This window comes from Canis lupus, chromosome 30 (genome assembly GCF_011100685.1).
Source record: "Canis lupus familiaris isolate Mischka breed German Shepherd chromosome 30, alternate assembly UU_Cfam_GSD_1.0, whole genome shotgun sequence".
NCBI lineage: Eukaryota > Metazoa > Chordata > Mammalia > Carnivora > Canidae > Canis > Canis lupus.
The window spans coordinates 10,530,321-10,545,145 of record NC_049251.1 but is presented as its reverse complement, the minus strand read 5'-3'; the positions used below and the strand labels follow the sequence as shown (position 1 = coordinate 10,545,145).

At 39.1% G+C, this 14,825-nt stretch overlaps 1 protein-coding gene across 2 annotated transcripts in view; it reads right to left on the bottom strand.

Annotated features, from left to right (window-relative positions):
- Positions 1-14,825, bottom strand: part of TUBGCP4 (tubulin gamma complex associated protein 4) — a 35,999-nt gene that overhangs the window by 11,090 nt on the left and 10,084 nt on the right. For both annotated transcript variants that reach the window (XM_038580241.1, XM_038580240.1), the window contains exons 5-9: positions 14,608-14,664; positions 11,522-11,601; positions 9,007-9,208; positions 5,513-5,678; positions 5,157-5,281 (exon numbers count right to left, since the gene is read on the bottom strand). In XM_038580241.1, the coding sequence (XP_038436169.1) occupies positions 5,157-5,281; positions 5,513-5,678; positions 9,007-9,208; positions 11,522-11,601; positions 14,608-14,664 (630 nt within the window). The remainder of the gene's footprint in view (positions 1-5,156; positions 5,282-5,512; positions 5,679-9,006; positions 9,209-11,521; positions 11,602-14,607; positions 14,665-14,825) is intronic.

Here is a 14,825-nt window from a genome sequence, read left to right as displayed (position 1 = left end):
AACAACCCAAATGTCTATCAACAGATGAAAGGAAAACACACTGGTATGAACAATTGGATACTACTCAACAATAAAAAGGAATAAACTATTAATATATGCCAACATGGTTTAATGTCAATTATGCTGAGATACCTTGTAATAAATTTAATGATGAAAATGAAAGGTATGTACAATAAAAACCCAGAAGACTTTGTTGAAAGAGACTTAAGATGGCACAAATGGAAAGATATCCCATAATCATTGATAAAGAAATATTACTAAAATGTCCATACTGCCCAAAGCCATTTACAGATTCAATGCAATCCTTGTCAAAATTCCAGAGGCATTCTTCACAGAAATTTTAAAAATCTTAAAATCTCTATAGGACTACAAGAAATCCCAATGAGGCAAAGCAATCCTGAAAAAAAACCAAAAAACCAAAACCAAAACAAGAGGCATCAAACTTCCTGATTTCAAACTACAAAGTTATAGTAATTAAAACAGCATGGTACCAACATAAAACGAAATCTAAAGCTGAATGAAACAGAATAGAAAGCTTAGAATTAAACCCCCACATATACAGTCAACCAATATTCAACAAGGGAGCCAAGAACACCCAAAAGGAAAGCATATCTTACAAATGGTGCTGGGTGGGATGCCTGAGTGGCTCAGCAGTTGAGTGTGTCTGCCTTTGACTCAGGGCCTGATCCCAGGGTCACGGGATTGAGTCCCACATCGGGCTTCCTGGATGAAGCCTGCTTTTCCCTCTGCCTCTACTTCTCTTTCTGTGTCTTTCATGAATAATAAAATCTTAAAAAAAAAAAAGGTTCTGGGTAAACTGGTTAAAAACATGCAGGAAAAGGAAACTGGACCCCTATCTTACACCACACATCAAAGACTTAAACATAAAACCTGATACCATAAAACTCCTAAAAGAAAATGTAAGGAAGAACCCCTCAATACTGGTCTTGGTAAAGATTTTTTGGATAGGACACTAAAAGCACAAACAAAAACATAAACAAGTGGGATTACATCAAACTTGAAAGCTTCTGCACAGCAAAAGAAATAATCAACAAAATGAAAAGTCAAGCTCCAGAAAAGGAAAAAAATATGTGCAAACCATGTATCTGATAAGGGATTATAGCTGATATAAAGAAGTCCTACAACTCAACAACAATGAGAAAACACAAACAGTCCAATTAAAAAATGGGCAGAGGAACAAAACAGGTATTTTTCCAAAGAAAACATACAAATGGCCAACAGTTCACAGAATGATTCTTAACATCATTAGCCATCAGGGAAATGTGAATCAAAACCACAATGATACACCACTTCACACCTATTAGAATGGTTATCATCAAGAAGAGGTAACAAGTTGTTGGTGAGGATGTGGAGCAAAGGGAACCTCGTGCACTGTTGGTGGGAATATAAATTGGTTCAGCCACTATGGAAAACACTATGGAGATTACTGAAAAATTAAAAAATGAACTACTATATGATCCAGAATTCTACTTCTGGGTATATACACAAAGGAAATGAAACAGGATTATGAGACAGATACATGTACTGCAGCATTATTCACAATAGCCAAGATAGGGAAATTAAGTGTCCATAATGGAGGAATAAAGATGTGATAAATAATGAAATACTTGTATTTCAGTTATGAAGAAGAAAGAAATTCTGCCACTGTTGACAACACAGATGGACCTTGAGCATATTATACTAAGTGAAACATAGAAAGAAATACTGCATGATATCACTCATATGTGGAATCCAAAAAAGCCATACTCATAAAAACAGAGAGTAAAATGATGGTTACCAGGGGTTGTGGGGTAGGGGAGGATAGGAGAGACGCTGTTTAAGGGTACCAACTTGCAATGAGTAGGTAAGTAAGTCCTGGAGATCTAAGGCATGGTACAGTGAATATAGACAACACTGTTGTACTATAATCAAACTTGCCAAGAGTTTGGGAAGAATCAATCTAGCCAAGAGACTAGATTTTAATTATTCCCACTACAAAAAAGAAATCATAGTTATGTGATGTAACAGAGGTGCTAAATATCCTTACAATGGCAACAATAATATACAAATATATCAAATCAACATGCTGTATACCTTATATTTACAGTTTTTTTTTAAGATTTTATTTATTCAGGGGCACCTGGGTAGCTCAGGTTTGAGCATCTGCCTTTGGCTCAGGTCATGATCCTGAGGTCCTGGGATCAAGTCCCCATATCAGGCTCCCTGCAGGGAGCCTGCTTCTCCGTCTGCCTATGTCTCTACCTCTGTCTCTCTCATGAATAAATAAATTAAATCTTAAAAAAAAATTTATTCAGTTGACAGAAAGAGAAAGAGCATAAGCAAAGGGAGCAGCAGGCAGAAGGAGAGGAAGAAGTAGGCTCCCCACCAAGCAGGGAGCCTGACATGGTGCTAGATCCCAGGACCCCAGGATCATGATCTGAGCCCCAAGGCAGACACCAAACCAAAGGAGCCACATTTACACAAATTCCTCAAATTTACACAATGTCCTATATCAAATACATTTTGTTTTGTTTTGCTTTTTCAAATGCATTAAAAAAATAAAAGCACATGTATTAACAATGAAAAAGAAATAATAAAAACACATGTAATAAAGATCCTCAAAAGATCAATAAAAATCCTCAATAAAATAAAGTTGAAAAAAATTGTATGTTCAGGATACTTTGAGAAGAATGTTATTTCAGGGAATGGATGTGCTAGCTCTTCTATGATGTACTTAGAGAAGTGTTTGTTTATAAACACTTGTAATAATAGTAATTATAAAAGTGGTACGTAATTGCTATGAAATGAGTGCTTAAGTGCAGGGATGTGTTTACCATTCAGCAGTGCATTTAGAGAAATGTTTATAATAATGACATTAACGATGGTGATAGGAATGTTCTGTGCAAGCTTTAAAGAGGAATAAACTATTGATACACGCAACAGGGATTAATCTCAAAATAATCGTGAGGAAAAGCCACCTGACCCACCTCCTCCCCCAAAAGAGTACACATTGTTTGACTCCATTTATATAAATTAGAGAAAATGCAAACTAATCTCTAGTGACAGAAAGCAGATCAGTGGCTGCTTGGGGGCAGGGAGGTAAAAAGCACTGAAAATAAATGGAAGATGATTTGAGGTAAATAAAGACCTGAAAGAGCTGGGTAATGATCTTAACTAATAAAATAGAATTTAAGTAATAAATATATATATTTAATATATATAAATAAATATATGGCCTAAGTGATAAAGATTGTTATATATACATAAAAGGAAATACAATAAATATATATTTATTATGAATATGTACATGCCTAACATACAGCCTGGAAATGAAACATTAGAACATGGCTCGAGGGATGCCTGGGTGGCTTAGCGGTTGAGCGTCTGTCTTCAGCTGAGGTTGTGATCCCACAATTCCGGGATCAAGTCCCACATTAGGCTCCCTGCATGGAACCTGCTTCTCCCTCTGTCTCTGCCTTCCTCTGTCTTTCATGAACACATAAATAAAGTCTTAAAAAAAAAAAAAAAAAAGAACATGGTTCGAACTCTAGACTCACACAGAATATATACTCTCTGAGCACAGGCAGAACTAAAAGCAAAAAAATGGGCCCTAGGTTTATCCGTAAAGGAAAACTCAATCAACTCTAAAGGACTCCTCTACATACTGTGTTTTCCAACTATACTGCAATAAAAATAAAAGCTTAATCAATTCCTGGGATTAAAAAGAATATTAGAAAGAAAATAAAAAATTAAGAATAAGATGATAGTATATACACTCCAGGCCAAAAACTTGTGGGACAGGATCAAAGCAATATGGAAAGTTTTTTTTTTTTTTAATATGGAAAGTTTTATATACATTTCCTAGGAGGCAAGGGTTACAAATAGAAAAGTTTTCAACCCAGAAAACTAGCAAAGAGTAACAGAAAACTCAAAGAAACAAGAAGGAAGAAAAAATAATAAAGGCAGATATCAATGGAGACAGAGGAAAAAGAAGGTAACAAAAACACAGGCTGGTTCTTCGAAAAGATTAGTAAGATTCAACAGTAAAAGATTAAAATAAAATACAAAGTAAAACAAATAGCTACTAAAAAAAAACAAAAACAAACAAAAAACAAATAGCTACTGACAGATTTTATAAAAAATTAAATCTAGATGAAACGGGCCTTCCTAGAAAAGTAGAAAATAACAAAATTGGTACAAGAAATAATGGTCTTGAACAGATTAATGTATGTTTAAATACACTGAAATGGTAAAGATTCCCCCCTCCCTTTTTTAAACATTTATTTATGGGGGGTGGGGACGATCAGCAGGTGGAGGGGCAGAGGGAGGAGGAGAGGAATTCTCAAGCTGACTCCACCACATGGGGCTTGATCCTCAGACCCTGGGATCATGAACTGAAATCAAGAGTCAGATGCTTCACTGACCGAGCCACCCAGGCACTCCAAAGATTGCCCCTTCTTCTTTTTTTTTTTTTTTTTTTTATTCATAGAGACAGAGAGAGAGAGAGAGGCAGAGACACAGGCAGAGGGAGAAGCAGGCGTCATACAGAGAGCCTGATGTGGGACTCGATCCAGGGTCTCCAGGATCACGCCCTGGGCTGCGGGCGGCGCTAAACCGCTGCGCCACTGGGGCTGCCCAAGATTGCCCCTTCTTGAACAACTACCTAGCTTAGATAATTTTTCAGGTTTAATCAAACTTCCAATAACAACTCTTATCCTATATTCATTGTTCCAGAAGAAAGAAGAGTAATAGATAGCTACCTCATTATACGAGGTTTAATACAGTCTTTATTCTGCAACCACATGGGAATAAAACAGGAATCATCTAATTTCACTAGTAAATATAGATGCAAAAATCCCAAATATTGTACTGTCTAACCAAATCTAACAGTGTATTAAAAAATAAAACCTCGGGGCACCTGGGTAGCTCAGTCAGGTGAGCTTCTGCCTCTGGCTCAGGTCATGATGTCAGGGTCCTGGGATTGAGCCCCACATTGGACTCTGCTCAGCAGGGAGCCCGCTTCTCCCTCTCCCTCTGCTGCTTCCCCTGCTTGTGCTCTGTTAAATAAAAATCTTAAAAAAAAAATAAAAATAAAAAAAAAAGCAATGGAAGTACTCAATTTCTGGGAAGTAGAAAGCCTACCCTGACACACAAACCTCGGCCACAGTACTGCGGATCCGATCCACCACCTGCTCGAAATCCACCAGGCTAAAGAGCGGCTGCTGTTTGAGCCGATGCAGCTCTGCAGCAAAAGTGTCCTCCTGGTTCTTCAAAATGGATCCTGCAAAACAGGAAGGCACTATCAAAGAAAGAGAATAGCAGGACAGGCAAGGATTTCTAGACCCCATGGTGTGGCTCTTTCACCTGCTTCTTATATAAGCATGTCATGGTCGTGCTGCAATCTCAGTGGGTAAATCTTACCAGACACTCCCTTGGTCCCAGCTTAGGCTGGGGCCACGCAATATTAAAAAGGACCTTTGAAGAAAGGTACATTGGGCAAGGAGGTTCTTACCTTTCCTAGTCAGGTTTACATTTTGATTCTCAAACATCTGGACAGATTCTCCAACAAACAGGATTTTTTCAGCAACCCTCACTGGAATGTAGGATGGCAAAATCTCCACTCGTAAGGAAAACTGTTTCAGAGACGGCGCCAGCATGTTCTCTTCCTCTATCAAGCGCTGCTCCAGGAAATAACCCGTATCAGATATAATGTATGAAGTAAGAAGGGGAGAGTAAGAAAACATAATTAACTCTCCCAACTCATGATTTACATTTTCTAGGAGGTACAGACTTTAATTTTTAAAATTTATTTATTAGGGAGGGAAAAAAAGTGCAAGCGAGTAGGGGAGGAACAGAGGTTGACAGAATCTCAAGGAGACTGTGCTGAGCACAGAGCCCCATGTGGGGCTCAGTCCCAGGATCCTGAGATCACGACCTGAGCCGAAATGAGGAGTTGGATGCTTAACCAACTGGGCTACCCAGGAGTCGTCCCTAGAAGCAGGGACTTTATTTTTTAAAGATTTTATTTTTAAAGATTTGAGAGAGCGCACAAGTTGGGGAAGAGGCAGAAGGAGAGGGAGAGGTAGACTGATCCCAGGACCCTGAGATCATGACCTGAGCCAGTCAGACGCTTAACCGACAGAGCCACCCAGGCGCCCCAAAGCAGGGACTTTAAAGTTGCACAATGCCAAATAACCAGTGTTAGAGAGATGAACATATCTCTATTTTCAGACAACAGGACAACATGGAAGAAATAACAGTGTTTGGTTTTTTTTTTTTTTTTAACATTTGGATTTTAGTCCTCACTCTGCCTTTATTATGTAAGAATTTGTGTGGTGCAGGAAATCGGTTTCCTTACCTGTATCATGGAATAATTAGTCTTTATTTTTTCCAGGTCTGTATGTCTGTGACTTTATTATCTCGTCATATATGCTGGCTCTGCCCAGCTCTTCATTAGTACCCTAGCCCAAGTCCTTTAGCCAAGTGGTTCTCAAAATGTGGCTTGTGGACCAGCATCATTAGCCTCACTTGGAAGCTTGTTAGAAATGCAAATTTTCAAGCCCTGCCTCAGATCTAAGATAACCTGGGAGATGAGGCCCAGCCACTCATCCCTGTTTTAACAAGCTCTCCAGCTAATTCTGACACACACAGAAGTTTAAGAACCACTGATCTGGCCCATGAAGCCGCAGATGCCTACCACCCAATCACTCAGACCCCTCCCATTCCTCTGACTTGCTTTGGATTTGACCCTTATCTTCCAGCTGCAACCAGGAACTCTGAGCTCCACAATCCTGACTTTGAGCTCTGCTATTTATCCTTTTTGTTACGTGTTCTAGTGCTGGTGGTCTTCAAGGGCTACCCAGATCCTCTTTTCCTCTAGCTCTCCTCACTCTTCTTAAACAATCACAATCTTCTGTCACTGAATTGATTATTGTAACAGGTGTTTTTAATCTTTTTACATCATTGCCATTATATAAAAGCTATGGACCTTCCAGACAAATAAACAAACATACATTTCATAGAACCTCCTGAAGCCACCCATGGGCCCCAGGTTAAAAACTGCTATATGCCGATGACCCCTTAATCTTTATCTTCAAGCTAGACTGTTCTCATGAGCTCCAGGCTCAGCCCACTGGACATTTCCTGCAAGTATCTCAAACTCAACAGGTCCAAAATTAAGTTACAAAAAAAAAAAAAAAAAAAGGAGGCTCCACACTCAGCATGGAGCCCAATATGGGGCTTGAACTCACAGTCCTCAGATCAAGACCTCAGGTGATATCAAGAATTGGTTGCTTAACCAACTGAGCCACCCAGAAGCCCCTCAACATGTCCAAAATCAGATCCATCCTCTTTCTCCCAATACCTGCCACACACATTCCATATTATCTCTACCCACCTCGCTGCTGAAGGCAGAAACTTGGGTATCATTCTTGACTCTTCCCTCTGGACTCATATCCAATCACTAAGGCCTACCTATTTCACATCATAAATCTCTCTCAAGCCACTCTATTCCTCTGCATATTTATTGTTACCACCCTAGATTTAAGCCATTATTATTTTTCACCTGTGTCCCCAACATTCTAACTGACCTATCTGCTGCTAGTTTTTATTTTATTTTTTTAAAAAACAATCTCCCCACACACTATCCAGAGTCATCTATCATAAAGTCTGATTATGTTAACTTCTTGCCAAAAAATCTTCACTGGCTCTCAGCTCTTTTGAGATTCAAGTCCAAATTCCTTCCCATTCAAGGGCTTTCATGATTTTACCTCAATAGTTTCTGTGATTGCCACTTCCCTCATCCCCTCCAAGGTCCTCGCACTTTGTTTTTGGTTTTTTGTTTTAAAAGATTTTATTTATTTGTCTGACAGGGAGAGTACAAGCAAGTGGAGCAGGAGAGGGAGAAGCAGGCTTCCCACTGAGCAGGGAGCTTGATGTGGGGCTCAATCTCAGGACCCCAAGATCATGACCCGAGCCAAAAGTAGATGCTTAGCCAACTGAGCCACCCATGTGCCCTTGTCTTTGCACTTTGTATTTCAGCTTTTACTTAACCATTTCAATTTAATTACTACTGGTTCCTCAAATAAGCCAGGTCTTACATGGTCTCTGTACTTTATACACATACTTCCCTCTGCCTGGAACATTTCTTGACTCCTCCTCCCAAACTTTTTGCAATTTAGGTGTACAGTCTACTGAAAAGCTTCTCTAGCTACTCTAAGTCCAAGTTCTGAGAACACTCCTATTTGCTCTTTCCAGAGCACTTAGTACACTATAATGTCACTTGACTTTTCTACATTTTCCACTAAACAATAAGCTCTTTAAGGGCAGGGTCTGCTATGTTTTATTCAACTACTTCAGTCAAACACCCAGTAACTCTCCTAGAACAGTGACTGGTGTATATGGAACAGGCATTCAAGAAAATGTTGTAGCAGGACAAAGGAATAAATGGATCAATGGATGAATAAAGACAATATAGGTCTTTGGGGATTCTAATTGAAACTCCAAGCCGCATTTAAAAGTTATAAAGTAGGGACATCTGGGTGGCTCAGTGGTTGAGTGCCTTACATTCAGGGCGTGATCCTGGGGTTCAGAGATCGAGTCCCACATGCAGGATCGAGTCCCTGCATGGAGCCTGCTTCTCCCTCTGCCTATGTCTCTGCCTCTCTGTCTCTCATGAATAAATAAATAAATCTAAAAAAAAATAAGAGTTATAGAGTAGCTACATGGCTACCTTAAGAGATAAGACTTATTAATCTCAAAAATGCATATACTGGGAAAAGGGGAAACAAAGGAATCTTAAAGATTTTGTTTTGTAGTCTCACATTAAGTTAGGTGTTAAGAATGGAGTTAAGATGAAGCCAAGTTCAAGTGTTTATATATGCAGAATTTGTGAAAGCTGCTTCAATTATAATGAGCTGGGAAGGAGGATGGAAATTACTGTAAGGTTACCTAGTTATAGATTTTTCTGACTCCTGGCAGGTATGCTAGGCTTTGTTATGCTCTCACCAAGTCCTGGAGTTCTCTCAACTGTTTTCCTGTCAGTCCCCCAATGCCCAGATCCTCTTCATCCTCTTCTGTCTGGGCACTGACATTACCAGAAGAGGGACCCTGTTTGATAAAGAACTCTTCATGCTGGTCCAGGAGGAGTCCATGTAGCATCCAGGCTGAGAGCTGCTTGTACATGACCCCATGACACACGGCCAGGATCCTGAGTAGAGAGAAAAGCAGGAGCCTTAGAAGTCCACTTAACGAACATGAAACCCCTCATCAGCACAGAGGCCACGCTCTAAACTGTGACAGGATAAACAGAGGCCTGAGAGTCTGATGACTCAGGAAGGAAATGACCAATTAAGCTAAAAATAAGTGTGCTGTTTCAATTTAAAAGTTTATGGATGAACTAAGTGATTAAATCTCCAAACTTGTAGCCTACAAACTGAAGTCTAAATGTACAGTAAACGTTCTGTTAGTTTTTTAGGAGAGGTACATTTTCTTTTGTATGAAGTGTGTTTCAAGATTGAGGGTTCTTGTTAAAGTTAAATGCACTTACAGGAGTGTTTTTGGCTAATATAGTATTAAATTTGTTTTATTCTTGTTGGCATCACATAGGGAGAGTAGATTCACTCTGTGAGAGGCAGGTTTACCTGAAGAAGTATAATCCAACAAAATGCAGAAAGGTTGTTGGAGAATGGGATATTCTCGTGGTCTCAAAGGATCACTTCCCAGATAACATTAATTACAAAGATGAAAATGTGCCTTTAAAATGGAAGACATCTTGGGTAGCCCGGGTGGCTCAGCGGTTTAGCACCACCTTCAGTCCAGAGCGTGATCCTGGAGACCCGGGATCGAGTCCCATGTCGGGCTCCCTGCGTGCAGCATGACTGTATCCCTTTGCCTGTATCTCTGCCTCTCTGTGTGTGTGCATGTGTGTGTCTCATTAATAAATAAAATCTTTTAAAAATAAATAAATAAAATGGAGACATCTGATAGAAAACACCTAAACCAAGTGATCAAGCTTTTACAACAGCAATAATGGAATATACTTTCTGTGCCTTCTGATGAGATGCAACAAGAAATAACATGGCCTGTGGTATGTAGTGTTCTTGCCAAAAATGTTTAACGTAAATCGAATCCATGAGGAAATAATCAGAAAAATCCAGGTTATGTAAGAGTTAACAAGACAGCTGGTGAAGACTCTTAAAATGTCAGTTGTCATCAAAGATTTAAAAGGCAAGGAAGGGGGCAGCCCGGGTAGCTCAGCGGTTTAGAGCCTGCCTTCCGCCCAGGGCGTGATCCCGGAGTCCTGAGATCGAGTCCCACATCGGGCTCCCTGCATGGAGCCTGCTTGTATCTCTGCCTCTCTCTCTCTCTCTGTGTCTCTCATGAATAAATAAAATCTTAAAAAAATTGTGCACATTTGAGTATTTGATCTATAAAATTTGGTCCCTGCAAATATATGATGTAAGATTTTATATTCCGTGCATAAAACTACGTATATTTATATAGAGAAATACACAGCAAAAGTTAAATTGGATGTCTCAAAGATTAGAAAATGTTACTATTTTTTTCTTTGCATGTCTGTATTTTCTCTTTTTTTTTTTAATATTTTATTTATTTATTCATGAGAGACACAGAGAAAGAGAGAGAAGCAGAGGCACAGGCAGAAGGAGAAGCAGGCTCCATGCAGGGAGCTTGATGTGGGACTCGATCCCGGGACTCCAGGATCACGCCCTGGGCCAAAGGCAGGCGCTAGACCACTGAGCCACCCAGGGATCCCCCATGTCTGTATTTTCTATAATCAAAATGTAGTTCTTTTTTCTGCAATTCTTAATTCTCCAATAGAATTGCATTCTCAAAATGCAATTCTTAATTCTCCAATAGAGAATTAAGTTCTGTAAGCATGTTCTGGAAAGTTTCCTTTTGCAGATTCTAACAGTATTTATATTTATAGCATTTTAATTTTAATTTTATGTTTATAGACTATCAAGGGAATACACCTCTATTTAGCTTTCTTCCACTGCTGGAATTTTCTAATTTCCTACAGACAACATTACAATGAATGTTTCTGCATATGGTTATTCTTTAAAATAACTGTCAGGATAAAATTCCTCAAGAGTGGCATTATGGAATGATAAAAGTGTAAATATTTTTAAGACCCTCAATATGAAATATTAGCTACTCAAAATACACATGTTTAGATATAGCTACTTTATCCAGCACATGTAATGGAAATTCTCCAAGGATAATGAGATCCCCAAATTAAAAAGCATTGCATCAAGGTCATATAGGTGACTAGATCCTAGCTTTGATACTCAAACTTCATCACTCTTTTTTCAGTTTCTGAGCCATCATACATGTGGGCTTTTCTATCCTGCTCTACATAGAAAAGCTCATGGATCTTTTCTATCCTGGTCATAATTTTTCCCAGAGGGAAAAGCTGACCTGGGATGACCTGAAAATAAAACAAGTGCAAAGTCAAGGCACTTGGTCACCCACCCCTGCCCCCAATTCAGCCATGACTTACTTTTCTAGTGCACTGCGAACAGGAGGCAAACCTCCACAGCTGTGTTTGTATACCGTTTCCAGGATCTGACAACCATGAATCTGTGCAAAATACAGCCTTGTCAAACTTGATTCCATTTCAATAGTTCCTGTAACACAAACTCACATTCTGTATTCAATCCAGAGGGCACAATCCAGCAGATAATGGGGATAAAGATCTATGTATAGTTCTGATTCTGAATCCAATTCCAATGTGTTTGGGAGGCGGTTCCTCCACAACACCAAGCAATTCTCTAACACCAGCTAGGTGTCCTATAATTCAACTCAGTTCTAACACGACCTACCCAGAATATCATCAGATTCCCACAAGACTGCCCTCAGCCTCTGACACCAATCTCAAGCACAGGACTGACTGGCTGAGGAATCGGAAGTTCCCATGACCCTCTCCTTGGATTCCATGAATTTGCTAGAGCAGCTCACAAAACTGAGAAAAGCCTTTTACTCATTAGATTACCTGTTTATTAAAAAGCAAACTAAAGATAAGAATCAACAGTCAGATGAATAGATGCACAGTACGAAGTCCCAAACAAAGGAGCTTCAGTGTCCAAGGAGTGTGGGCCCAGAAGTGTATGTAGCATGAAGAAGAGTTCTGGTTCACCAACCTACAAGTTCTCTGAAACCAGTCCTTCTGGGTTTTTATGGAGGCTTCATTACATAGTCACAATTGATTAATCATTGGCTACTGGTGACTGAACTCAATCTCTAGCAGCTTTCTCTTCCTCAGAGGTCAGAGGTATGAGTCAACCCTCCAATCAAATTGTTGGTTCTCTTGGCAACCAGCCTATCCTTAGGTGCTTTCCAAAAGTCACTTAACATAGGCTCAGGTGTGGTTGATAGGGGTTTGTTATGAATATCAGGACACCTTTATCATTCTTATCACTTACAAAATTTCAAGGGTTTTAGAAGCTCTGTGTCAGAAAGGGAATGAAGTTCAAATATATGTTTGTTATGATAGATCATGATATCATAATAGTTGCTCTCAAAAGGATGGAGCCCTACTTAATCCTCTCTACTCCACCAGTATCCCCACCCCCAGCAAAGGCAGTAGCACGTGGGAGTTTTTAAGAAATGCAAATTGTTGGGCCCAACTCCAGCCTTACTGAATCAGCATCTCTGGGGTTTTAACCAGCAGCCACATGGTTTTAACAGTCTGCTCCAAGTGATTCTAATGTACAGTGAAGTTTGAGAACTATTGCACTAGAGAAACCAAAATAATTTAGAGTTGGAATTCCAACCTAAGAGGTAAGGAAATCTTTTTATTTCAGATTAAGGCCTAATTCAGGCTCTTTATAAGGCATATAATTTCCCAAAAATCTGTTTCTTCCATGTCCTTCTGGTTCACTCTCTTTTTAAAACTGCTTTATTGAAGTATAATTTATATACCATAAAATTCACCTATTTTAAGTATACTGTTCAACAATTTTTAGTAAATTTACAGAGTTGTGCAATCATTGCTATAATCTAGTTTTATAACATTTCTATCACTCTAAAAGGATCCCTTGTGTCTGCTGGCTATCATTCCTGTTCTCACTCCCACCCATGTGCTGGACCACCTCATTTTTTCTCTCTAGAGCCAGAGCACACTGGCTTTTCTACAACCACCTGAGCAAGGAGGAAGATTTGCCCATCTGCAATTGCCCTACTCAATTTCTACTCTTCTTTCTGTGGCCAATAGAAACTGAAAGTCAACTGAGATGTGCAGCTAAGCATGGAACTCTTACACTAACTCTACTTATCCAGAAGGTCCCCTCCAACTTAGGGGGACAGTTTAGTAGAGTAGTTAAGAGCATAAGTCTTTTGAGGCAGACAGACCCAGATTTAGATCCCAGCTCTACCATCTCCTACCATCTGTGTGACCCTAAGCACATTCCCTAACCTACTTGGTCCCTCAGAGGACTGAATGGATTCAAGTATGTGAAGCACTTAGCACACTGTCTGGTATATAGTAAGTGTACAATAAAAGCTGAATGTTATTTGCTGAGAGTAATCAGCTTTGAAGGGCCAAACAGCACCTCCCCTCATGGGCTTTGCTGGCTCAGAATGAACTCAGCACAAGAGAGTTACAAGTAGTATAAGATTCTAAACTTGTACAGCAAAAAAAAATGAAGCTGCAATCTGGCAAATTAACTGGTTAAGTAGTTAAATTTATCGAGGTAAACACTCCTAATAAACTAAGGTACAAATATAACAGCTTAAAAACATAAATGCACTAAACGTATTTAATCCATTTGTCCTTTTTCATCCAGTTACGAACTAGCAGATTCTTCTTCTAATGTAAAATTAAAAAAAAAATTTTTTTTCTAATGTGAAATCTTAAAGCATTTATTACTTCTGCCCAGAAAAGGCATTCTCCTTTCATTGAGGACCCTCACTTTTTGATGCACATGATAAAAACTTGTGATAAGAACAGGCATATTTAATAAAATAAGCATCTGGGTTTCAGCCAATGATCTAATTTTTAAAAAACTGCCAGCACCCTAACTATAAATCTATTATTCTTTCTAAAGATGAACTTTCCACTTCTCAAGATCCATATCCAACAATTCTTTTTTTTTTTTTTTTAAGATTTTATTTGAGAAAGAGAGAGAGAGAGAGCACTGGAGCATGAGCCAGGGGGAGGGGCAGAGGGAGAAGCAGACTCCCTGAGCCGGAAGCCTAACACTGAGATCATGACCTGAGCCAAAGGCAGATGCTGAATCAACTGAGCCAGCCAGGTGCCCCTGTATCCAAAAATTTTAAATTCTTAATATAAAATGCTCTCACCTCCAAATACCATCCATAGCATTTTGCTCTTACCCAACAGCATTCTGGGGTACATCAATTAACATTAGCCCCACCTTTTGGATCAGGAGGTACTTAAGGGCAGGGTTGTAACTTATTTTTGCATTTCGGATATTTAGCATGATACTCAAGCAACCATTATTAAAACAATGAATAAATAAATGAAAATTACTAAAACCTAGGGTCTTTAAAAGAAAGTAAGGCAAAATTAATTATGAATATATCCTTGGCGCTTAACACAGCAAAGGAAAAAAGAAAAGTTCTCACCTTTTGACTTTTAATTTGTTCTACCACAACCATTACAGAGGGGAAAAGGAGCTGGAACTGCAAAACAGAGAATAATTAGGAGGGTACACAATTAAATACAAGGAAAAAAAATTGACTCAGGAAATGCTTAGGTTTCTAAATAGTCCCACTTAGCATAAAGATAGCAATACTACAGAACAGCCAAGATCTAGAATCCTAAGGCAATTTGATATGGTGGT